Genomic DNA, 25,867 nt, shown 5'->3' with positions numbered 1-25,867 from the left:
ATGGTTTGTGGTTTTTGTTAATTTTATTATTTGCCGTCAAATAGGTTACAAGTGTAACTATCAGAAGTTATTGTTTGAGTATTAATACTGAAACGTGACTGGATTATGAGCGACGGTTTAAACTTTACCTCCCAGATAGCAAAAAATATACCTCTACAACCAATTTGCTCAGCTTTAAATTTTTATCCGTTAGTATAGAATTCAGAATTAAAACAGTTATGAAAAATTCATACATTTGCACTTACTTTGTGTATCTGAAAATGCTTCATTATTTGGAGAAATCTGATATAAGTTGAATATATGGAATTCGATTTAAAGGTTGGATGTCCTGAATGACAAAGACATATTTTATGTTTCACAATATGAGGAAATTGAACTTGGTGACTCGAAGTCGTGATTATCCAAGGTTTAACCTGAAAACTGGCACGTGATCATGTCATCTTTTACCAAATTATATAACAAAATGTCTTGTACAGCATGACTACCGTGAGATTGTATATTTGATTCGTTGCGGTGAGATTGTCTACATACATAAGGTACATACCTACAATCACGCCTTTTTTCCAAGTAGGCAGACACCAAAGAACGCCATTTGTTACGATCTTTACAAACTTCCCTTGCCTCATTTACGTAAGATTATATATTGGGAAATTGCCTGTAGTTCACTTCATTTACTTGTTTTAGAGACGATAACGGTTACATGACTTCTAAGTGACTAAAGCGTGGGTGTACAACCTACCCACCCTTTCTATGACGTTCTAACTTACGTAATAGCAAATAACTACAAATGTGATACTATGAACATAAAATCTGCAATAGCAGTAACTCCTTTCGTTTTCATATCTAACTAGTAGCGGTATAATAAATAGTTTGTAAACATTATCTGTCTTACGTGGGTGGAACTAAGTGATACTTGTGCAATACACGAGATAAATTAATATCTTGAGGCAGCCTCTCACGACGAACGTTTTACGGCAAATTAAATTTCCGGGAGCAACTGGTTTGTGGTTTTAGTAAACAACGTGGATTTCAACAGGTGTCGGTGTAACTAGTAATAGAATCTGTTTCCTTATTTTATTTGTTATTGTTCTATGTTCAGATATCAGAAAGTAAAAAGAGTCGTATGATTGGAAAAAACAAAAGCCTACATGTATTTGCAATAAAGCGGCTGTCTTTAACTAAAGCGCTTCTTGCGAACCTTATAAACGAAAAAAGAAAACTGTTCCCTACGCGCTAAGCTACAATAAGCAAAGCTTTTATAAGTACAGAGCTGTATACAAATTATATAGTATATTAATTATTATTACTCTCGTCTATTTAAAGATCAAGTAAACGTGTTAGTCCTCGATACATCCAGGAAAATTTCAATGTAAACTTTTATGTCCTTGTAAAAACCCAGCTCCCAGTTGTCTTGTCAACAACCTGCGCGTGCAATATAATTTACGTATTTCAATTAATCGGTAGTGGCCTGATTTTAGTATTATACGTAATAAACTGATCACGTTGACGTATTTATGAACAGACTTCATAATTAGGGAAATAGCGGTTAAATTATACGTAGAATTGATTTGAAATAATATGACATAGACCATGTAAATTAACAGGTTTTACCTCCTAATCTATTATCTCCTAATATATCAATCTCCTTCATTCTACTGAACAACGTTGCCAGTTAAGTAATGCATAGTTCAAGGCCGTTTTAAGATCTAAATTTGGAAAATGTAAGCGTAATGATTTTTCTCAAATCTCATGTTCGTAGTAATTTTAGAACAAACTACACAATTATCCTGTTGAAATTCTAATTATGTTTAATTGTAATTAACGTGATTTATAATGTATTTAACCGTTTGTCGTTATATTTCATTAATTATGAAATACATATTTAATGAATAGATTATGGAATAAACTTTTCTAATGTGTGTATTGCATTTTCAATTCATAACAAGTTATGATGCAAATGTGAATTATGAATGAACGTAAGCCGATTGTGTATCATTTAAATAAATCGTACCGTATGAATGAATGTTTAGCAATCAGGTTCTAAGAGATTTTCCGCGAAAGATGACTAATGCGATATCTAAGATTCTGAAGTCAAAGTGAAGGTTATATGAGTCATTTTTATGTACCGTTATCTTAAATTCGCCATGTTTTTCTAGCCATTATTGTAAATGCGGCTGTCAGTGAAGTCTGTGACTGTAATCTAGAGAACTTTGAACCATTTTAATGGTTGTTTAACTGCTTGAAAGCTCGTTCTTGTGAGACAACGAGCTGTTAAATTTCATGCTAGTTTTACGCTATTTAGGAATGGACGTTTACGAAAATGGCTCAACCTTTAAGGGAATTAACACGACATAATGTATCTTTACAGTGATTAATTAGTCAGTTTTATATGAAACTTTCATAAACACAATTTTTCATACACAGATCATATCGATGATGACTCGCAAAATAGGTCAACAGCAGCGGTCATGTATAGCAAAGGAAGATTGTAAGAATCACACCAAAGTAGCCTTCTCTGGTCTCTGTCTACTCCTATTTTTTGTAATATATGTTGATATTTTGTATCTATGCAAGTAACTTAGCAGAGTGATTTTGTAAAAACTTGTTAGAAAAAGTAAAACATTAAGATAATGTGAAAGATAAAGGTCCCTTCTCAAAATTGATTGACTTTTCTCAATAATCCTTTAATGTTAAATTCTTAGAAGCAGTTTATTACGGGATGGTCGATAAACGATGATATCCTGTTGCCTTGGGACCAGAATGAGTGCAAAAGGATGTATAAATAGGATTAATTAGATACCTTCGGGATCCGGATGATCTTTAATATTATTAGAAATCAATATGAACTTAGTATACATTTACAGACTTTTTACGTTAAGTAACATAATGATACAGTAACGTGTATTGTAAGAATCCTAAAAATATTATAAATGCGAAATTTTGAGAAAATGAACGAATGTATGTTTGTTATCCTTCTACGAAAAATCTTATGGACTATTTTTATGAAACTTCATACATACATATGTAGTTTATAGCCTATTTAGATTAACACATAGAAGACTTACCGCGGGACATGTTCTCACGCGGACGAAGTCGCGTTACATAATTAATACTTTCTGTAAATCTAATAATTTTTAAGTTTTTAATAAGAGGCGTGAACTCGTATTTACAAAATAAAATTCGCGTCTGTGAAATATTTAACAAGCACTAACGGTTTTTCTCCGTGCTACTTTTTTATTCTACTAGGTCGTATTTTATTTAGTTAGTACTTAGTGTCTGAAGTAAGTGGGTCTATTACGTAGTAATTGTGGCTACTTGTAAACTAGCACGTACAACCGTGTCAAGGCGTTGATACCGAAATATAACATTATAGACCTTAGAACAGATTAGCTGGTGTTTGTTTAAATTATATGTAGGATAATGGTTCTGTTTACTATCGAATTCATTCATAGAATGTCCTATACAGGAATAACTTTATAAAGTAAAGAAATAAATAATTCAATCGTGTATTTTTCGTGCATTTAAACGTTATTTAATAAAAATTATTTTACATACATTTGCTAAATATTTTTAGCTATGTTCCAACCAAAATACATAGTCGAAGACAAAAGTGACAAGAAAATGAAGTTTACAATTTAAACGTTTAAAATTTTGCTAAGAAAATACTACTACTATCATTTCCTCATTTGCGAAAATATGTCGCATGCCTACGCTTTGCAGTTTTGTTCATATTTGATACCAGTCTAGATAATTAGATACGGAAGTATCTATTAACGGTGTAGAGTATGAATGACGAACGTATGACGTACTCTAAGCCCACTTATAACTCGGTTCAGTCGGGTTGTGTGACCTCGGCACCTCGTTCTCTCGGGCCGTCGGTCACTATCCTGATAATTTGATAAAGTGGAAAGTGTGAACATTGTTTGGGATTCCCAGCATGCCATTATTTGTTGTCAACGTTCTTAAGCCACTTTTACGGCTTAATTTAGGGCTCAGTACATTTAAGACCGTGTTTCTTTACTACTTTCTTCTCATAAAACTTTACCCCCAAGCTAGTGGTTTACCTAATAATTGTTACGACATTTATAACTGTAAATATTTGGCTTGAATGATTAAATGAAAAATTAAGACTTTTTGTTGGCTTTTCCGATACCTACTACTATGTTAGGTAGTAGTTTATTTGGAACATGAACGTGATTTCTTATTAACTTTAGTTTTTTCGATGTTTACTGTGATTTGCATGGTATCAACCGCCCAAGTCGTGAAACTGTACCTATCACTTTCACGTATCGTGACTATGGATCTTTTACAGGTAGTTAAATTCTGTATTGAACTTTTATTTCACCTAGGAAGTTCAAACGTGTTTTGATATTCGACGACGACGACGACGTTTTGATATGAGACGTCATAAGTATGTACAATAGTTTCTCATCACATAGCCGGCGGTCGTGCTAAAGAAATTAATGTTGACTGTATCTAAACGATGCGAAAGTAGTGATTTATTTGTGGCACAGATAAAACAATAATTTATTAGCGTAGGAAACGGTGCTCCCCCACTTTGCATAAATGTCGTGTGCGAATAAACATCGTCTCGCTGGTTGGAATCTGGTAATTGTAGAGTTCCATGTTTCATTTTCAAAATGAGTATCTTTACTATTTTTTTTTATTAATTTTTATTGATTATTAGAATAAGGACCCAAGCTGGTCTAGGATTATAGCGATTATAAGTTATACTTATTATACAATTTATATGAGTTTAAGGATGTTAATTAGGTACTTAAGTTTGATACTTTCAAACAAAGCTTCAGTAAGTACGGCAATCACTTCACAGCTGCGATTTAATTACAAGCATGGATATGCAGCGACCGCACTAATTTATTCAACGAGGTGAATTTATAGGATCTTCTTACTTACGTTATAAGAACACAACAGTACTTGTGACGAAAACTCTTTACTATTACGTCACTGAGTTCTTGAAAGTACGAATAAAGTTGAATGGAGAAATGGGAATATAATTATAAAACAGTGATTGAAGTAATATGTTGCTACGATACACGCGGTATTATGTATTTAATTAAGTAATTGTTTTATAATTATTTCAGTTATTATGTCTCAGGTACATGTAAGGTATAGTATTCATCTGTGTCGTACCAATCACGGTATAGACTAGACGTATAAAATATGCGTGAAACATGGTGTTCAGCTTCATAACGCTAATTCTCAGAAGATGCCCTTAGTAAGGGCATCATTCTGGGTAATACTCTTCCTCTCTACTGTTCTATAGTAGAATTGGTAATCAGATTCCTGCACAAGAACTACATATTAATTTTTAAAGAGTAGTACTTTGCGTTCATTATAATGATAATAAGTAATTTGAGAACTTACCTAAGTAAAAAAATAGCTTGTGTTAGCATTTTTTACAAGCTTTTTTAACGTGTTCTTAACACTAAAGTACAACATGTTAGTTGTTTTGACGTGGCTCATTTTTTACGAACATCATTTGTCAAGAACACACTCAGAGATAACATTCATTAATGATTTGAAATGAGGTTGAGCTAAGAAGTTATTTTTTGTCGGGTCATTTTACAAACTAGAGTCTTGTGAGCGAGTCGTTGCCCTTGGGCTCCTAAGTTCAGACCTCTTAAGGATTAAAGTACAGTTTTACTACGAAAAGGTAAAGAATTTGACCCCTTGAACCCATTAATCAAGGCCTTTTAACTGCAACAAGTTCGTTGAGTCTTATCTTTTCAAAAAACTGTAATAAAAAGGTGTTGACAGTTTTGTCATGTTTAAGGGCTCGCTTATCTGATTTGTTGACTGTTAACGCATAAAATGAAATGAAATCCTGCGTAAAATTTCTTCAAATAAAAAAGTAATTATTCTTGGGTTTCATCAACATTCGGTTGTTTGGAAGAAGCGGTTTATATATTACACGTACATATATTATTACCCTATATCTATATTAATATTATAAATTCAAATTTCTGTCTGTCTGTACCTAAGCTTTATGAGGTCACTACAGAACCGTATTTACTACATTTTCTCCTTAATGTTTTTTTTGTACTTTTTTCGAAGTCTTAAATCCTTATTTGTTTTACTTTCATTACACATGAGTGGAATCGCAGTGGTCAACTAATAAACGTGTAACTAAGTACAGCCATATTTCGTCTGTCAACTACCACTGGCAACAAATAAAGCATACGGACAAACAAAAGAAAAAAGAACAAAACGTCGCTAACAACAGTTTGTGAGAAATAAATCACATTTTAAGCGACAATAGTCCTCAGGGCGAAGGAGTAAAGGCGTCGACTGGCCATCACGAGTCGTGAGTTCTAATTTTACTTCCACTAACTGTTGTGAACAACGGGTTGAACAACTCTGAGTTATAAGTTTACAACTACAGAATCAGAAATTTATTTACAAAGCACGGTATTTACACAAAAAGTAACATTAATCGTAAAAAATAAAAATAATTGTATACGTTTAAATCGTAAAAAAATAAAACAAAAAAAAGACTGCTGTGCAAAAGAGCTAAGAATTATAATAACTAGTGTACCTACTTTAGTAGATCAAAATATTAAACTTAAAAGCTTAGGCATAATCTAGTTGTAATTTATTTATATACTTTGAACAAATTATTTTACGTCAGTAATTATCTACTGCATAAATATTTACGGAGTTTAATTAAGCTACGTCAAACTCCTGTGACGCAAAGACAATTGAATGTTTTTCCCGGTTTTATAGCAAGTCGTCAACAACAGGTAATTACCTAATTAATAATTAAACCTACGTCAAAAATAGTATAAAACATCGGCATAAAAAATCAGGTAATCTACCGCAGTATGCGTCTGAAAATTTTGTTACAATCAATTTAGTAGTATAGTAATACATGAAATAGTGACAAACATACATCCTTACAAACTTTACATTTATAATATTTGTAGGATTATTTACCTATTGCATTAGGTTTATTCTTAATTATTTATAGTTATTATGCTTCTATTCTGTTAAATTACCTTATAACGGTGTTATAGTAAACAGGAAACTGAGTCTATATTCCTTTACAATTGACGTGCATAATATTGTTAGACTTCTTCAATTGACGTATCTGTAGAACTAAATCTATACTAATATTATAAAGCTGAAGAGTTTGTTTGTTTGATTGTTTGTTTGTTTGTTTGCTTGTTATAAATACAATTTAAGTCTGTGACTCCAATCTATGTTTTCTCAACGCTATATGTATACAGGACATTAATACAATAAGTAACTTTTAACTGTTTGTTTTTTTCATTTCTTTCTCTGTTTATCCGACGTATCTACGGTACGGGTTAATAGGTTTTCAACTAACTTCCGATGATTCCGATTCACGTGTCTCTCGTAAGTTTTAATTAAAATTATCGTTTAAAATCGAAAACCCTTTTAAATTATGCAAAACTAAGATGATCATGAGGAATCAGAGGCAGTATTAAATACCCTACATCATATTTGTTCGATAGAATTATTGTTAGAATTATTCATGTTTGTAGAAACGGATCATTTTCATAAGTATTTATTCATAAAAAGTAGGTACTTAAACGAAAAGTTGTACTCTTCTTAAGGAAATAATGCATTATCGGATGATTCCTCGAACCTACGTGCATAGGTAATTCAAGGTTTTCCGCAAATTATTATTTGAATAGACATATGTACATATATGCAAATACATACAATTGTTACTGTCCAGTTTTGCCAGGCTTGCAATAAAGTTAACCTTCATAGTATGAAACTGGGGTAATTCAGATGAAATTTAACATATTTAGCAAGAGTAAGATACATTTTTTACGACAAAGTAGAGGTATAGTATAATAGTAAAGTCGAGTGTATGCTAGTGCACAGTAAACGGGGGTTTCCCTCTGAACAAATTGTAACTTATTTATCTATTTCCTGCGGAAACTAAAATTTTATTACGAATCACTTCGTGTTATTGAATTATTATGAAGGGATAATTGGCAATAATTATTGGAATGTATAATTTTACTTTTATTATTTAATATTGGAATGTGGTTATAATACATCATTGACTATATCATAGTAAATGCAATCACAAATAATTAACTATTGATGCATATTCAATTCAATAACATGGTAATATATTCCCATTCATGAACTAAACAACAAAATACAATAAGATATAGCGTTGCATATATGTTTTTTTAATAATTCATTATCATTTGATATGATTGGGAAGAGCGACTGTTGAATGAAATGAAAACCCTTTGTACCTTAGAGTACTATGTATAAACTTGAAGGTATTCATAATTCCTTCATCATATTTGAACAGCCCTATTCTTCTTCTTTCTCATTCCTAGAGGAGACTTCAGTAGTATAGTATAAACATCTTAGTGAGTTTTTTGTTGTATTTTAAACTACGATTTCCCTTTATTTTATCGCAATAGCTATTTGTTATTGTACAAATTAAACATAAAGAATTAACTACATCAAGTTAAGTTTATTTTGCAATCGTGTAAACAAGTTCTTACCCTTACAAAGACACATGCTTTGTAAACATATGCAAGTGTAATTCTACATCATTTACTCACTACATGTCGTTGTAGCATACAACTTGCTTCTAGTACATTTATATAATATATAGTATGTGTGTCTGTGTACACAGGGTGCCAACTCGACGCGCCTGGGGGTCAAGATTTAAACTGTCTGCGTTCGTTGACCTCACGGAAGGTCATATCACACTTAACCGCTTATGCCTTTCACATTAATAAACCAAATAAAAACTCTTTGAATTATAACTTTTGTGTCATGCTGTGATAAAAGTACAAGATAATCTTTGAAATACATATTTATTGGATGTTCTCTTGATAAATGGGTTACTTATAAGTATATTTCTTTTCAATTCTGTGCGTAATTAGAGGTATAAACCTTCCTGTCCTATTTACAAGGAAATATTATGCTTGAAACATAACTGCGTTTTAAATTAGTCTAATTCAAACGGTGTTGCTTATTATTTCTATTATTGCTTTATTCTAGCGGTTTGCGGCTTTTAGGTACGGTAAGCGTTATTTTTAACTGTATCTTAGGAAAATAGTGTTTTTCCTGAACCTGTATGATACTCATTTAGCAAGAAATGGGTTTGCCAAGTGCAGGAAATGATGATTTACGAACACCGGTTTTCCTATAAATGACATCATATATTGTTCATATTGTATTCAATTTTGAAGATGAACTCATGAAGTATATTATTCGACTGACGCTGTTCGCGAATGAATAACTTCTAATTAAAACTTCCGTTACTAGGATATTATTATGTCGAATAACAGTGACGAACAGACGTACAGTACGAGTAAACGTGTACTTTTCTAAATATTTATTATAAGTAGTTTCTTCCAGTCCATCTTTTACATACGCAATAAACTTTTTGTGTTTCTTGATTTATTTATTTCAGGTCTAAAGATGTTTGTTTGTTGATATAATATATTAATATGTAGACATGTAGTCTCCTCATTTATACAGAGTTAAACAAAAGGAGTATTTCATCTACTCGTCTGTGTATTAAGATAAAATTGGTACAATGATATAATACAAAGTTAATTTAGTGCACATTATACCTAAATCTATTAAGTGCGCAGTCGGCCTCGCTGACTGATAAGCTTTAATGTCAGTGCCTTGTATCAATACCTCGCCAATAGCCGATAGATAGAACATTATCTTAGTTTGTATAACTGAGTCGTTGTATTGTTAGGATTGCATTACTTGTTTCTAGGAATTGGAACAACTTTATATGACTGTAGAATGTAAATCAGAAATGATTGATAATGTTTGAATGTTTTTTTCTAAAATAGAGCTGTAAGTTTGAGTTTTTTGTAAGATAATGTAGGAGTTTTTTTTGTCGCATCGGGTTAAGCGTGGTATGATAAATTTAGTATAAGATATACATAAAATAATGATGACAATGGGATTTTCCTGATTTTTGGCTACATACAGTTAAGTTTACCATTAAAAATGTAAAAAGAACTAATGCATTAATATACTACTTTGTTCACTGCAAACACGAAAAACAAAAAAATGCATCTATTTTGATAATAAATTGTGTATAAATGTCAAAGGTTACGAAATAAATAACACATAACGAAAGTACTTTTCATTCTGGGTCAAAGTTACTCGCCTCTACTTATTATGCACTTTTATATTCATTATAATATCAATTTATTGTGTTTTTTTATATCAATTTAGGTCAGACAGTCGTAATGTCAACGTGAGTGCAATTATGTCAATCAAAAGAGTCATAAATGTTCACTGATCAACTCAGTTCTTGTCTGACTTCCGTGGAACACAATGAAAGATGTTGTTAGTGATATCTACCGTTTATACGGAAAAGTAATTAAAATTGAGGTATGTAGTAAATGATTGATTTATGGCATTTATAATGTATAGCCTGTGTACTCAAGGGAATGGACAGGGATGTTTACATTTTACGTTTCGCCAAGTTTTTTTCCAATAAGGGTTTTTATTAAGATGTTCGTAGCTTCATTGAGTATTATCAATTGATATACCTATCTACAATTCAAATTACACACATAATAGCACGCCTGTACCCGAAGGTGTAAAATATAGAGGTGTATGAAATAAACCCATGTTTCGCCATTGACACTGTTAGGGGGCGGCTTATTTCCATAGAGATATACTTTCTATCCGAAATTTTACATGTAGAGTCAATAAATAAAACTATCACGAGACTACGGACCGAATACAAATAAAACATTCAAGTTTCAAGGTAATAAAGCACTGTTTTCGTTGTTGGGGCAGGTCGCTTACAATCTCGTCTAGACTGACGTTCTAAAACAAAAAAGGTAGGACAAAGGCTTTCATATAACGAGGGGTGTTAATGTCTACACGCTAGGGTTAAAATGTCATCATTAATATTGCACTCTATGAACTCATACTCTCTCCCTTTCACACGTTAACAAATACATGAGATAGCAATAGTATAGTGTCGTAACATAAAATATTGCAGCAATTTTCGTTTGAAAGAATGCAAATGCAATGTATTGCTGCCTCAATGGAGATTAATTCTATAATTACATAGATAATATCGAATAATCAGGTAAGAGATATTTAACGATGATAATCGAAGTAAAAATTCTTTATGTTAGTGCATTTTCATGTGACGACACGATCACGATTAATCGTTGCCCCTAAAATACTGCTTTTCAGCTAAACTTGCTGTGTTTGCTTCAGAGTACACCTACTATAAGGTTTTTGTTAGCTCTTAGAATGGTTAGGTTATGTGCTTTTTATTTGTAACCTAAACGACTCCTAAAGTTTTGAATGATGACTCTGTTACTGCAATCTCTAAGTTTATTTCTAGTTGTAGACTTACATTATAAACTAACTTAGTTAATCTGTGGTATAGACGTCAACAAACAACTTGAACATAATTTGCTGTACTAAAAAGTAAACAGAATGTAGACCCAGTGCAGAGGACACTTGGTTTGCTGTTATACCAGTAGGGTGGTCGAAGCTGAAACGACCTCGCCTTTGCGCAAAACTATTATACCTACCTAAACTGACTTAAAAATCGTTCACTAAGATGTAGCGAAATTGTTCAAGTTGTTTGGCGGCACCTATACTGGGTACTAAATTTCCGATTTCAAATACTGCTTAAAGTCTGACTATCGTATCACCGTGTATCTGTGGCACCGCGACTTTATTCGGCATCGTGTCGGGTAGTAAAACTCTAACCTAAAACTTGTCGTAAAGTCGTAACTGCAGGCGACTAGCTGTACATTTTTATAGGCCCTCATTAAGAAAATAATTTGATTTTACTAGCTTGAATCATTAATGCGACATCAATATAATTTTGTTGAGGTTTTCCAACGGTTTTGTAAAGTGTTAATGGCTATGAGAGTTGTAGATATCAGCTACTGTTAAGTGGTCAAATTAAATGGTTATGTTGACAGATTTAATAAATTAAAATGTTAAACGTATCACGTTTCTAAAGTTAGTGATCATTAAAAGGTTACTTATGTTAAATTTTTTGGTAATTTTTGTTCGGTATTGCAAGAAGGGATCCATCACACGAAGTGGTGTTTTTTGCTAGGTGATAAATCGCTTGTACCTATGTATGTATGCATGTACTTTTTAAGACACTAGTACGTACTTACGTAAGACAGGAACTCAGTTGAGTATAAGAGTTATTTTTAGTCTAACTTTCTGGGTAAACTTAACTACCACTGTATATTATTACCTCAGATATAATCTATAGAATATCTGTGTATTCGATGCTCACGACTTTACAACAAAACTATGTAATTTTGTAACATAATACGTAATCAGCATTGCCAATAAATTGCGAATCATACAATAAGAAAGATTAATCATTCGAACATTATTAGTTATTCACCTAACGAGGTATACGCGGTCATTTCTCGTTGCAACACCACACATGAACGTTACCCAATCGCAATAAAATAGAGGAAATCACGGCTATAAGTTCAATGCATATGGTTTTGTATGTCTTCCTAGATTTATTTTAAACAGTTCGTCCATAAATTTACTTCTTATTAATCGTTATTTGGCAATTATATTTAACATGAAATAACGCATTTGCCCAGGATGTGTCCTGTATTATATCTTTCTGCCTTTTTTAAATGTGCTTTGCGCTTTCAGAGGCATACAGATTTATGTTATTAAATGTTTTTTCTTTTTCTGAGATGGTAACATCATGACTCTCTCCTAAATGGCTTTAAATGCATTATATGTAGGTACACAATCATCTTTCGATGAGAATGTTCTGTCAAAAAGAATAACAGGTCATATTTGAGTGAGTAGTTAAAAAAAAATCACGAAAATAACAATTATTTTAAATATTTCTTAAAACACTATTATAAACTACGAACGCAATTCGCAATTTTGAACCAATTCCTTTCATATTTTGCAATTTAATAAGAAATCGTATCGACATAATACATCGTGGTATAAAGTGAAGTGAACGGTAACTGGCAGTTAACATCAAGGCTACGTTCAGAGGGTGAACAGTACTGTGTCCGTGATTACAGGCTTCTTAAAGCGATTCATATCGGTTATTGGACCTCCGAGCTATCTGATAGTGTAATTACAAAGAACGAAGTTTATTAGGAATCGACGGCCTCGGTGGCGGCGCAGTGATTAAGGCGGTTGACACGCCGTACCACTGCGTCGGGACGTCTTGGGTTCGATTCCCACCAGGTGCAATAATTTGTGCGATCCACCAATTTTTGTTTCGGGTATGGTTGTAATTTGTGTGCGTTGTATGTTTGTAAAAGTCCCCGCGACACAAGAGCAATTCATAGTTCGGGAGTTGAAAATAAATACATTTTAAAAATATTGCTTTGTTTCCAACATATACAGTTATGAGTTGTCCTGTCAGTGGTATAGTAATTGAATGTAGGTTAGAACATTTCATAGTAATTGTAATTGATAATTCGTTGAAATAGGTTTTCCTTTTTCCCTTTTATTATGTTGTTGTTTTCATTTAATTGTAATTATTGAATGAAAGTAGAATAGTAAATGCATATTTTGTTTTTTAAAAGGGATTTCCTGTTTCTGTAAGCAAGGGTCAGACTTATTGCTAATTAGTTTTCTTGTATCAAGACCTGCGTCATTAGTATTACTAACTACGTGACTGGGTAATCCCTGAATACGGGGGCGAAAATCTACATTGTGCTTGAAACAATTAAAATTGTACGTATACAATGTAAAACTTAAAATTGTAGCTAATTATCTATATGTATGTGAATGACATGAATACATCCATATTTGTCCGATAGGGAATAATGAAAACAATCAGAACTATTGCAGGATTGCCACACACTTGCCAACCTACATATGTACTTTAGTTCAAAAGATTGGCAACATTTCAGGAAAATAAGAAGTAGGTAGTCATTTTAATTAATTAAAATATTTAATATTGAGATTTGTTTTTTCTTGTGTTCTTAATAACATTTAATGACGTCAATTATCACATTAATGACGTGATATTACTGCGTGACGTAAATAACTTGTCTTTTACGTAAACCTTACGTCTTCTTTAGAGCTAAAATTGCCATATATTTCAATATTTATAAAGATTGAGAATGAACTGCCTCGATCGTTTGACGATACATTTAACTAAAATTGCATAAAGGCACGTACTACATAGAAGAACATTTTGGATAATTAACAGAATACATTGTTTTTATATATACAGCGACCAGATAACTTGACTAGAGAACTATTTTTGGAGTTTTTACAGATTTTTCACACAATATCCGTTAAATTAGAGTTCATTACCAATTCTCGAATTAAGTTACTGGCGATGAAATGACGGGTTGGGACCTACATAGTTCCTATTTCTCTATTAAAAGATGTGTTATTCCAAAACCCCATAGAGGTTTTATTTCTAATCAAAAGGTATGAAAGTGACACTTACCAGAACTACCATTTTCCATACGTAGGGTTTTTGAAGCTGGACGTGGGTGGTTTGTACAGCGGGTTCTCTCCGATGCAGTCTTCTGCGTCGATGTTCTGATAGCCGGGGTCGTTGAGGGGCACGGGCGGGAGCGCGTTCATGTGCTTCCAGATCAGGACGCCCGCCACTGCAGCCACCGCCGCTAGGATGCCGAGCACTCCGAGGATTATTGGCACTGTGCGACAAAATAATGGGTAAAATGAGTGTTGGTTGTACATTATGGCATGTAAACGCGAAGGTGAAGGGAGAGGTTAATAAAAATATCCATGATTTGCCATTTATGGTGTTAGTCCCATGTGTTAGGGGACGGACTATAATCATACATCGGGCACGTTACAGAACATAATTATATGCTCGATACAAGAATCGAGTCATATAATGTACTGATATTGGTCGTATGCACCAGATTTCCATTTCGATTGCCCAGACTACAGAGACAGTCAATTCAGCAGATTCTCGTTTAAATTGGCTTTATTTTAAATGATTTTAGTACAGAAAGTATGCCTTTACGTCCACGGTAAAGTTATTAAACTTCACTTTCCAATATAATTTGTTTTAGCTCTACATACAAAAGTCATAACCATAACAATTATGGTTCGGTACACCCCCAATGAAATTATTGCATTGGGTAATCCCTATAATTGCACTTTCGTGGGCTCGCTAAACGAACAATGTATATAGGTGGGCGGGACTTGTACCATAAACACATAATACTATACGTTTTGTCACGTAGGTAAAGTAGAATAAGGCGGAGAGCAAAGCTTATCTGCTAGTACAATATGTTTTAAAATACATGATTGGATGAAATGTTTGGAACCCTTTAGTAACTCACATATATGAGACTTTATGCTGATATCAATATTTTTATGTGACTTGGTAAGTATGTGGTTTTGTGTTACTTAGGTATATAGGTAGGTACTTCTCCCTTAAGTATGTTTGCTGTACTTAAATATAAATGTAATGGCAATATGTGTACAAGAGTCAGAACCTAAAATGCGACTCGGTACATGTATTGTCAAGTTATAGAATCATAATGCATTTATCCTCATTCTAAAAGCGTTTATTCCTAAATTATTGATAAATCAATAATTCCTTGTATTAATTTAATATTGTATTTACCGTAAAGCAATATTTAGAACCATAGCTAATGAAGACCCATCTCTCGTTCTTATTTAAACGATCGAACAAAGCAAAAGCCTACTGAATCAAGGACTTACTGACTAACGGCTCGCGATTAAGTATCGGTATTTCAATATATACGTATATGGAATAAAACTACACATGTATGCCTCCTTCGTTAATATATTAGTCACTGGGTTATTCAGTCCGGAAATTCTTAGGAGCCGCATGGAGTCAAACCGCGCTCGGAACACGGTAAAAGATACATCTGATGTATAGTTAGGCTTATTAGAATTGTATCTATGAGAGAATTTATTGTTAATACGACACACTGATTTTTATAAAAACTACAAGAGATGAATAAACTACAGAGCTAAGGGAAAAACACTGAAGGCTTTTGTTAAATGAATCTGTAAACTATCCAATGTATTTAATCAACAAATTTTCGATCAAAAAAATATTGTATGTTACTCCGGGACTTTGCATACTTTCTCCAATATGCTACAATGAAGAAAGATAAAAATAATACTATTATATTATTTTTATCTTTTATTTTATTTTATTTTATTATATTTTATTTAATTATATTTTATTTAAACTGCTCCTTGTTTATTTAAAAAAATATCAACATTGAAATCCGGATACTTATCCGTCTATCCGTCTACCAAAATAAATAAACATAGACACGACAAGGATAGATAATTGTATGCATAATAATGCTTGTTATAACAAGACCAAATGTTGTAAACATAATTATGTTCTTAGAAAGCAAATGATACGCCACAGGCGGTGTCAGCGCGCTTATATTTGTTTTGACATGTCAAAAGCCACGGAATTATTGAACACATCTGTGTAAACTTAAACATTAATATTTCATGCAAATATAACCCATATTTTTTAACACATAAGGTGTATTTTTTTAACGTTAATTGAAGTGTTCTTTCACTCCATTCATAATGCATGCATTGTTCGGAAATGACGCAAATAAGATACCAAATGACATGAAATTCCGAGACCTGTCGTTTATAATTAATTTAATTGTACTGGTCGTGTCATTTTTTTAACGGACAATGTAAATATATTTCTTATTTCAACACCGTTGGCTTGTGTAAAGTTAATTTCTGTGATGGAAGGAGTGCCTGGCGACTGGCGCTGTCAGCAAGATTCACGATTGAATTATGATACATTGGCACCGTGAACCCTGTACATTTTTTATACTTTCAACAGGTAAAGTAAACGATATCGATAACTCCTAAAACCCATTAGTGTCCATCCATATAAGTACAGTGCTTGAAAGGATATCTTTGGTAAATAATGAAGATATAAAAAGTTTCTTACCTTTAGGTCCCGCAACAACAGCATCAGTGATGGCGTCTTCACAAGACTCCACCACCATCAACGTAATGTTCCCGGACTCGTCCATCTTCGCGACATACGTGATAAGACACTCATTGATTGTTTCATTGCACTTCACCCACATCTTCCTGTTCTCGCTATCTCTTTCCTCCAACAGCGAAGCGTTGTACTTCTGTCGGTACATCACTTTGTTGTCCATCGAGCACTCGTCGCACATGCCCATAGTACTGTTCAGCAAGCAAGAGTCGCAGTAGCTCTCGACGATCATACAAAGGTCCGCGCAGTACTCTTTAGGGTCGAAGTATTGGTATCCCTCCCTGTCTTGGTAGCAGATGCATTCGTCACACTCGTTGCAGTAGCCGTTGCCTGCGCATTTCAGCTGTGGATAAGAAGTACTGTTAGAACCTACGCAAAGGAGGCACAGAAGACAAAACGTAAACGTAAAAGTTGGCGTTATTTTTAAATGATTACTTCTTCAGTAACTGTTCCATGCGTTTTGCAGCAACAGAAATGATGGTCGTAATTTTTAACACTGTAAAATTGCTGATTGCAACAACTATTTTGATTGTAGTAAAAAAGCGCACATAGCATACAAATGTCTTTTTGGTGGTAGAGTTGCTTAATGGTTGAACTTTATCTAAGGCACAGTAATTACTGTTTCTAGTCTAAGCCGAAGAGCACTGCATGATTGCAAACTAACATAATATTCTACAATACTCACGTCGTTAATAGGGCTCCTGCACGAGGGAATATCACCTCGGTTGGAGCAGACTGGTGCCTTAGTGTTGGTTGTGGTATTGACTGCTACATCTGGGATGGACACGGGAATGTTAGGTCTGGTACTGGCGTAGTAAGGTCTTGTGCTTCCCGTCTCGAATGTCTCGTGGCGAATCACGGTTTGACCTTTGACGCCACCCTTAACAGAGCCTCCCTTGGTGAAGCCACCGATAGGTTTACTGCAATCTGCACCGGTCCTGTTAAAAAAATAATACGTTTCAATCGTAAAATTCTTGCTAATGTGTTTGTAAGGATGGATGTTTGTAACATAATGAACGTGTACTGAACGAATTTGGATTAAATTTAGGATATAAAGAGTTTGTAGTTGCTTTAACAATGCGACATCATGTTTGTTTAGACTACCGAGACAATATTTATTTCGTAAAACATAATTCTTAGTACTTACTTACAAGTAAATAAATGTTTATTTTGTACTTTGATGAGCCAATATTATTAGTTGATAATAATTGTTTGCTCATCATGAGTAATTAAGCAATAGCAATGAGCAATATATGTAGATAAGTGTTTGGTTAATGATCAAACTTACTTGATGAGTTTCGAGAGCTAGAGAACTATTACAATGTATTGCAAAAATAAACAGTGCATTGCTTATTAGATTTTAAGAGACTGAAGCTTAGTGACGCTTCTTATCAAATTATTATGTTTGGCAAAGTTTGTAATTCGATTTTACATCGGTAGAACTAATTAGATAAGAATGTAATTAAAGAAGATGATATCACTGATTTTAATCTAATAAAGTTTCTATTTGAAGCGTTTAAGGTTTGTTAATGAATATCAATACATAGGTATCTGGCTAGACTCCAAAGACTGCCAAACTTTTTTGGCGCAAAATTAATCAGTAATCAATATCAAAGAAAATATGACTCTTTATTGTGTAGGGAACAAAAACATTATCTTTAAACTTTAACGGAAGCACCGAAACGTCAAGAAAACTTAAGTTTACTACATCATTGCGTATAAACTAACTAAAAGATTGTCGGTAATGGTTTCAAAAAACATTCACGCTTATTAAAATTATACACCATTGATCTATGTCATTACAGACAACAAAAGCCTTCGATCACATATCTAGGATGCTAGTCCATCTGCGCAATACCTAGCTACTTGAATTGTAAAACGGTTCTGACATAAGAGATAGCGATCGATAGATGATCGGTACATCGCTAGCGGACATCCTGGTTCGACGTTATAGAGGAATAATCACCGTTATACCTACTTGTATTAGTAGTTTAGTACTGAGCTAGCGTAACTGATCCTTAATCTTCTAACTATATTGCATGCTAAGTTTACGTATTAAGTAGGTATGTGTCACTATGTATGTACTATATTCGCGACGACTATGTAATTTTGTTCATTCTGTGTGCAAAGGTTAGTATGCCAAAATTTAAGGTTTTAGTCAAATTCAAATCATAATAACATACAGTTGACTTTATGAAGTTTATTGAGCTTAATTTAAAGTTAATTAGGTGGCGGAATAGTTATACTTCAAGCTGAACCTGCTTTAAGTATAATTTTAATACATCTTCATATTTTGTAGTTATAGGAAGTGGCCGAAGATCTCTTTGTCCTTTTTAGATTAGTTACTAACTATTGCTTTATTGATAGGTATCTTTATCAGTTACATAACTTACGTTTCAAAATAGAATTGTGTACAGTTACTTGCAAAATATTGCACCAAAGTATTGCGCATTTTAATTACTGCGCTATTAATAAGAAAGGGAGTCCTTGTCCACGATTAACCGAACATCGCTCGAACAAAGATGTTTTTGTTGCACTGGACCAAATATTTACCCACTAACTTCAAGTGAAAATGAACTTTACTAGTTTGTAATACGATTCTTTATGGTTTAAACTGCACGTGTTGTTATGATTCATTGTGTCGACAATTCGTTGAACTTAGTTTACCTATATGTATAGAATTTGATGTGTAAACAATCTGTGAATTGACTGTCACTTGTTTTTGAATGTTAAATACTGAGTAATTGCATATGTTCGTTCGCAAAATTCCATTGCTAATTCAAGCAAGAATGGTATGTGATTCTGGGAACTCCAGAAAGTTGTTATTATTCCTGCTTAGACAGACTGAAATTGTGTTGTGTCTTCAAGGGAGATAAATGTAAAAATGGCCAGGTTTAAAAATGTTTATTTAGTGTAAAGTAATGAAAAATATTTTTGGAAGGGCTTTGGAAGTGAAAGAGTAAACATGCCATGTTAAAATCCTTCTCACAACAGAAGAATAGAGACGGGTGTCAACAACGTGATGATAGATATAAAATGAAGTAAGAGGACTACCGATGAAATACTTTGTCTTTAAGTTCAATGACCTCCATAACGTATAAAAAGCTGACGTTACCAGCTAGATTTTTTGTTTAAGTTTATCAGACTTATAATACCTATGATCCTAAAAGTAAAGAACAGAACTTGAATACAAAAAGTATGCACATTTGTGAAGCCTTTACCGAAGAGTAGAGTTTAATTTTGAATGCGATTAAGACTGAGGTGTTGCTTATACTTAAATTTAGTCTACTATACCTTTACTTATTTACTAGGTATATGGGCTACAGTTACAATTTTCAAAACTTATCAAATCTGGTAACTCATTTAGTTCTAAGTGTTCATGAGTGCGTTTGGTCTGTAGGTAGTATCTTATTTTTATTTCAGGAGTAGGGATGCCGCTCCCTTCCCGCTGACGCTTTGACCACTGTCGATGTTAGCGTCATCCTTTTCTTTGATACTTCAAAGGCGGTAGGGCAGTGCTAAACTAATAATGATTGCTGTGCTTCCCATCAGAAGCAGCTTATAAACTTTTGGTTTGGGGTATCTGTATACTAGAAGATCCATTATTTTTCTTTGTAAAGTGTTGCTGTTGTTAGTACAGCATTTAAACTACTCTCGATCTCCATTACTCTATGACAGTAAAGCGATGGATTAAATAACAGCTTGATCACATATTTCGGTAATTCTCGCGTGTGCAGTTTTCCTTGAATTCGCCAAGTGTTAATTCAATGCCGTTTCTTTTTCTCAACAATTTTATAATCACGAATTTTTATTTATATAACTTCATACACACATGTTCTCCTAACTTTAATACATATGTAGTACATTGTCGGAAACTAGTTTAACCAGATTGAGTGAATGTAATTGTACTATTGAGCCACTTATCTGATTCCGTCTGACTTCCGCAGACAAGGAAAACGATGTATCAAAATTAAGAATACATTTCTTAAATCATTCATATCAATATCAGATGTCATTTGAACTCAATTTACGTCCCATTTTATTATATTATTGTCTATTAGAAATTATTTATCACTGAACATATGTATGTACATTAATATTAATTATCAGTAGTAAATTTAATGTTTCTTTTAGTGAAAAATCTGGTTAATTTTAAATTACGCAGCTACTTCAAAGGTAATAAGGAAGCAAACGCCTATTAGATTACAGAGGTGAGTCTAGGAGAGAAAAAAGTTGAACGTCATTTGACATTTAAATCGAAGTGCTAGTGATGTAATGATGATGTGTTCTATCCAGAGACGAACACGACTTTCAATAATGAGGATACTGATATGAAGAAGAGGAAACGCCTAACTATAATTGACAACATGTAAGAGTACTTATAGCACTGAAGCGGTATACGACTTCGCATTACGAGTTTCTAGGTTTGATCCCGGGTAAGATTTTATGATGAATTGACCTGACTACCTTAGTAGCAGTCCAGAGTTAATAGTCTCTAAAAGAAAAAACTACTAAAATACCAGAAGATAATGGCTTAACACATGGGTGTATTTGACCTACATACAATTTCTGTTCTCGATTGCCACTATACAGATATAAATAAAAAGAACTTACCATCCAGCATTACAGGCACAAACTCCACACGTCTTATTTCCATGTTGGTTGCAAGACTCGGAGTTCTGCTCCACAGTCTTGCTGCAGCCGCACGCGCACGGCACATGGTACTTCACCATGACCGACTCGTCCAAGCCACCGACAGTGATCTTCACAAACACGTACTCTTCATCACTGCCGGTGGAACTGCAGAAGTCTGTTCTAGGCGTAGCAGTTAGGATCATGACGCAATCGTGCCCGGAACATTTTGCAGGCTGATCCTTGAAGGTTATTTTCCCAGGCTGTGTTGAGTTGATTGTCTCGATTTTTGCCTGCAATAGAATTTGCTGTTAGATTTGGCCTATAAAAATATTGTTTTAAAATGATGTTGAAAACAGAATATGTAGATCGCTCGCTCTTATTTACAAAATGAAATTACTATCGGGTCTTGTAAGTTAGTTTCATTCAAAACGTGGTTTTGCTCTTTTACTTAATAATGTTTTTGTTGAACGCTAGATGAGACGAAGGGTCAGAGCCCATTCGTCCCCTAAGATTCGCACCCTGTGCCCACTCGTCCCCTGGAACTTTTGAGGGGCCCATTCGTCCCCTGAAGAATATTTATTTTTATTCATTCTTCTAATATAAGTACATGTATATGTGTATACTGCAGCTTGGTAGTCCTGGTACAGTCGCGCAGAAAAGGCTATAATAAAAAATATAGTATTTCAGTAGATATCATGTTTATTTCAAATAAGATTAACACATACAAAATCACAATGTCCTAGAAACTAACAAAATACAACTCTTTTACAAAAATCAGTCTTGATTGACCATCTTATAAATCAACATTAAATATAAAATATGCAGAAAAAAATAGAACACATATCAACAGTAAATAATTACTTCTTATTTTTTTGTATATTTACCAACTACATACATGCAAAATCATAATAGCTTAAATCTAAAAAATTATAACAGTACAAAAAAAAACTAAAATCACAGTAATTATTGAAGACTAGATAAATCAACATATATTTCTTTTGTATATTTACCAACTACATGCAAAATCATAATAACTTAAATCTAACAAACTATAACTACAATAACAAAAAATGACTAAAATCACAATAATTATTGAAGATTAAAAAAATCAACATTATTTTAGTACAAAACGAATCTTATATTTGTTTTTTATTTTAAATTAATAATATATGCATAGCTTTTCCATGCAGTGGCCTAGTGAAATCTGATTTTCAAAAAATTGGCTAATTATGCGATTTATTCTCGCTTCATTTTCAATCGATTCAGGAGTCTGATTATTTGTTTGGACACCCCTTCGCACCTGATCCATTTTATTTTTTGATAAATTCGCTTCTTTATGTAGAGTGTCTTAACATTGCAAAATATTTGGTTTATGTCTACCATTAATTTTACGATTTAAATTAATTCCGTTAATAAACTGTTCACAAGTGTATTATGTTAACCGTTTCTTATGTAAAATATAGCTAATTTTATCTCAGGGGACCAATAGGCACCTGAATAGGTGCCGAATCTTTAACTTATATTGTATATATATTAGAGGGGACGAATGGGTACCTTAAAAATAATATATTTTATAAAATATTAATTGGTCCCCTACCAGGAGACCAATGGGCACCTATGTAGGGGCCGAATCTACAACTTTTATACTAGGGGACGAATTTTAGGGGACGAATGGGCTCTGACCCGAGACGAAGGCCTGATTTGCTTTGCAAACGATTTTTTATGTACTTCAAACAGACAAAAATAGTACGCAGCTCATTTCAATAATTGCTGTAAGTCCTTCATTATAATCCCATGTTGAAAGTCATATAGTTTATAATTACGGGATAATCGGTGTAATCCAGTTTGTGAACAATTTCTACGTTCGTGAGTAATTATAGTGTCATCATGGACGGTAGCGGTCGTCATTATAATTGCTATGATGTAAGTATGTAATTATTTTACATGTCATGTTTAAGTGGACGCCACTAATTTGATGTGACGTCTACTTACTGTTAGAATGTTGGGACTTTTGTAATTCTTTGAGTTAGAAACATTTAAGATTATTATTTTAAGGTGATATTGTTACGGAAAATTAGCGATGAAGTGAATTTAAAAAAATCTCTGCTTAAGAATGGGGTACTCGCTCTTCTAAACATTTATGAGACTCATAGTTTTTGAAATTTGTTCCAAGAGATGTATTATTTTACTCTGTCCAATCCATTGAGCAATCTCATTCATCGCCTAAACGTCAAACAACCGTATTGATTTCGACCCATTACATGCAATTTCTGTAAATATGTTAATATCTAAGAATAACAACCATAATTACTTGATAGTATCAACAAAGAAAATGTTATTGTATAATTAATTGGTTGTGACTTATCAAGTGGATAATTCTGCAACAGCTGCGAAATTTATATTTAGTTCCGCCTGTGTGACCACGTACAGACGTTTAGTTTAGTAAATTAGTACGTTTTTATCAAACCATGGGTGGTTTCTTGTTATTGTGAAATTAAACGGTCATTTTAAAATAATATCTTCACGATGTTTTATGAGTTTAACACTAACTATAACTACCTTATGTTATTTAATAAAATAACGCCTATAAAACAAAGCTCTACTAATATGTGACTAACAAGAAAAAATGGGAAAGCACTTCATCTCCGGAAAGCCTACTTTACCCTAAGTGAAACATGTTTTTACACGCTGGGTACAGTGAGACATGTGAATCTGGAACACTTCTTTTCAAAATCAGGACGAGACTTACCTTGAATGCAAGGATCGCGGCTAGCAGGTATACAAAATTCATAATTTAATGCAACAGTGCCTATATTCTTCTCACCTTATCGTTAGTCCTTGCAGTATATTTGATCTTGAGCACGTTATCGGAGTTGATGTACAAAGTTCTCTCAGCATAGGCCGGCACGACCAGGTCTCCGGGCTGGTCCACCGGCGCTATGGTCTTCAAACTCTCCTGATCGTTCCGACACCAGTTGTCGTCTCTTGACATCACGCATTGAATTTCCTGTAACAAAGAAAGAAAAATTAGTGATGAAAGAAACCTTTGTGACCTGTGGGAACAAAAGTTGAAGCAGCTTTTATGATCTTGATCAAATCTATATATGCAACAGTTTGTCTATATAGCTTCCAAGACTAAACCCCTGAAGTAATTTTAAAGAAATCTTGGAATGTAGTTGAAGATCGCAGATCAAACCAAGGCTTGACTAGGTTTGAAATAGGGGATAAAAGATTATCAAATTGTCGTTCCGTTAGATTTTCTTTTGATACTCTTAACCTGTCTTGATCCTCTTATCCTATGATCTTAAGTAATTAATTATTTTAGAATCGTTTTATGTATCCTAAGTTGGTAAAAAAATTGTAATGTATTAGTAATTAGTACTACTCTCTACTTTAAATCGAAGACCTCTGATCGAAAGTTTGTGCACATCATTAGTCCTGTTTTCAACATGTTTAATGTAGAAGGCAGGTGTTTGAAAGTGCACGAATTCTAAAGCACAGTTTAAATAAGCGTGCCTTTTTGCATGACTAACGAAGATGATTTACTGCTACACATTAAGTATTAAGATATGCATATAGTGCAGCTGCATCTCCGGTTTTGGATTCGATAAATTGTATACTTAATTAAATTGATCGTTATATTCTAATGAAAAATGATTGCATTTACGTTCCTAAGGTAATATCCCTTACGACTTCATAGTCTTACAATAATATTGAAGGAATACTGGTGATAGAAAATGATACAAAATGTTAAGATTTTTTTTTAAGAGTTCAACTTGTGTCACGGAGAAGCGTTTCTCTCTAAAGGTATTACATATTTACAACCTCACAAATATATAACAGGAGATTTCGTGAACGATATTTCCGATTTTTGAGTGAGTAAACTCTTCATTCACTATTGGGTGGCTTTTCCGAATATTTGAAACGTTTAAAAGTCCCTTAATCCACCGTTTTTTTAGCTTTTAATATTACGAAACCTACTGAGAAAAAGCCGCATACGGGTATTACAACAAAGCAATATAAAGAGATACATCAATTTTAATTTATCATCAGTCTTTGTCTCAATTTAATTCCTACTTTCGCGCCATATAAGCACAAACAACGAACAATTAACACTTGGAACATAAATCTATCGTTATACCAGCCAATTAAACCACATATTATATACAGGAATGTCCTGCTATACATATTTATTTTTCTATATAAGGTGTTGCGCTGTGATTATACAAATTGTAATGG

General features: G+C 33.3%; 1 protein-coding gene across 1 annotated transcript in view; it reads right to left on the bottom strand.

Moving 5' to 3' along the window:
• The window catches only part of LOC142987242 (uncharacterized), a 50,854-nt gene that overhangs the window by 5,726 nt on the left and 19,261 nt on the right, over nt 1-25,867 (bottom strand). The window contains exons 2-6 of the mRNA XM_076135873.1: nt 24,453-24,635; nt 21,608-21,918; nt 17,679-17,931; nt 16,940-17,336; nt 14,444-14,657 (exon numbers count right to left, since the gene is read on the bottom strand). Coding sequence (XP_075991988.1) covers nt 14,449-14,657; nt 16,940-17,336; nt 17,679-17,931; nt 21,608-21,918; nt 24,453-24,635 — 1,353 coding nt within the window. The 3' untranslated portion in view covers nt 14,444-14,448. The remainder of the gene's footprint in view (nt 1-14,443; nt 14,658-16,939; nt 17,337-17,678; nt 17,932-21,607; nt 21,919-24,452; nt 24,636-25,867) is intronic.

The sequence above is a fragment of the Anticarsia gemmatalis genome, chromosome 3 (assembly GCF_050436995.1).
Source record: "Anticarsia gemmatalis isolate Benzon Research Colony breed Stoneville strain chromosome 3, ilAntGemm2 primary, whole genome shotgun sequence".
Lineage (NCBI taxonomy): Eukaryota > Metazoa > Arthropoda > Insecta > Lepidoptera > Erebidae > Anticarsia > Anticarsia gemmatalis.
This window is presented reverse-complemented; position numbering and strand designations above follow the sequence as displayed.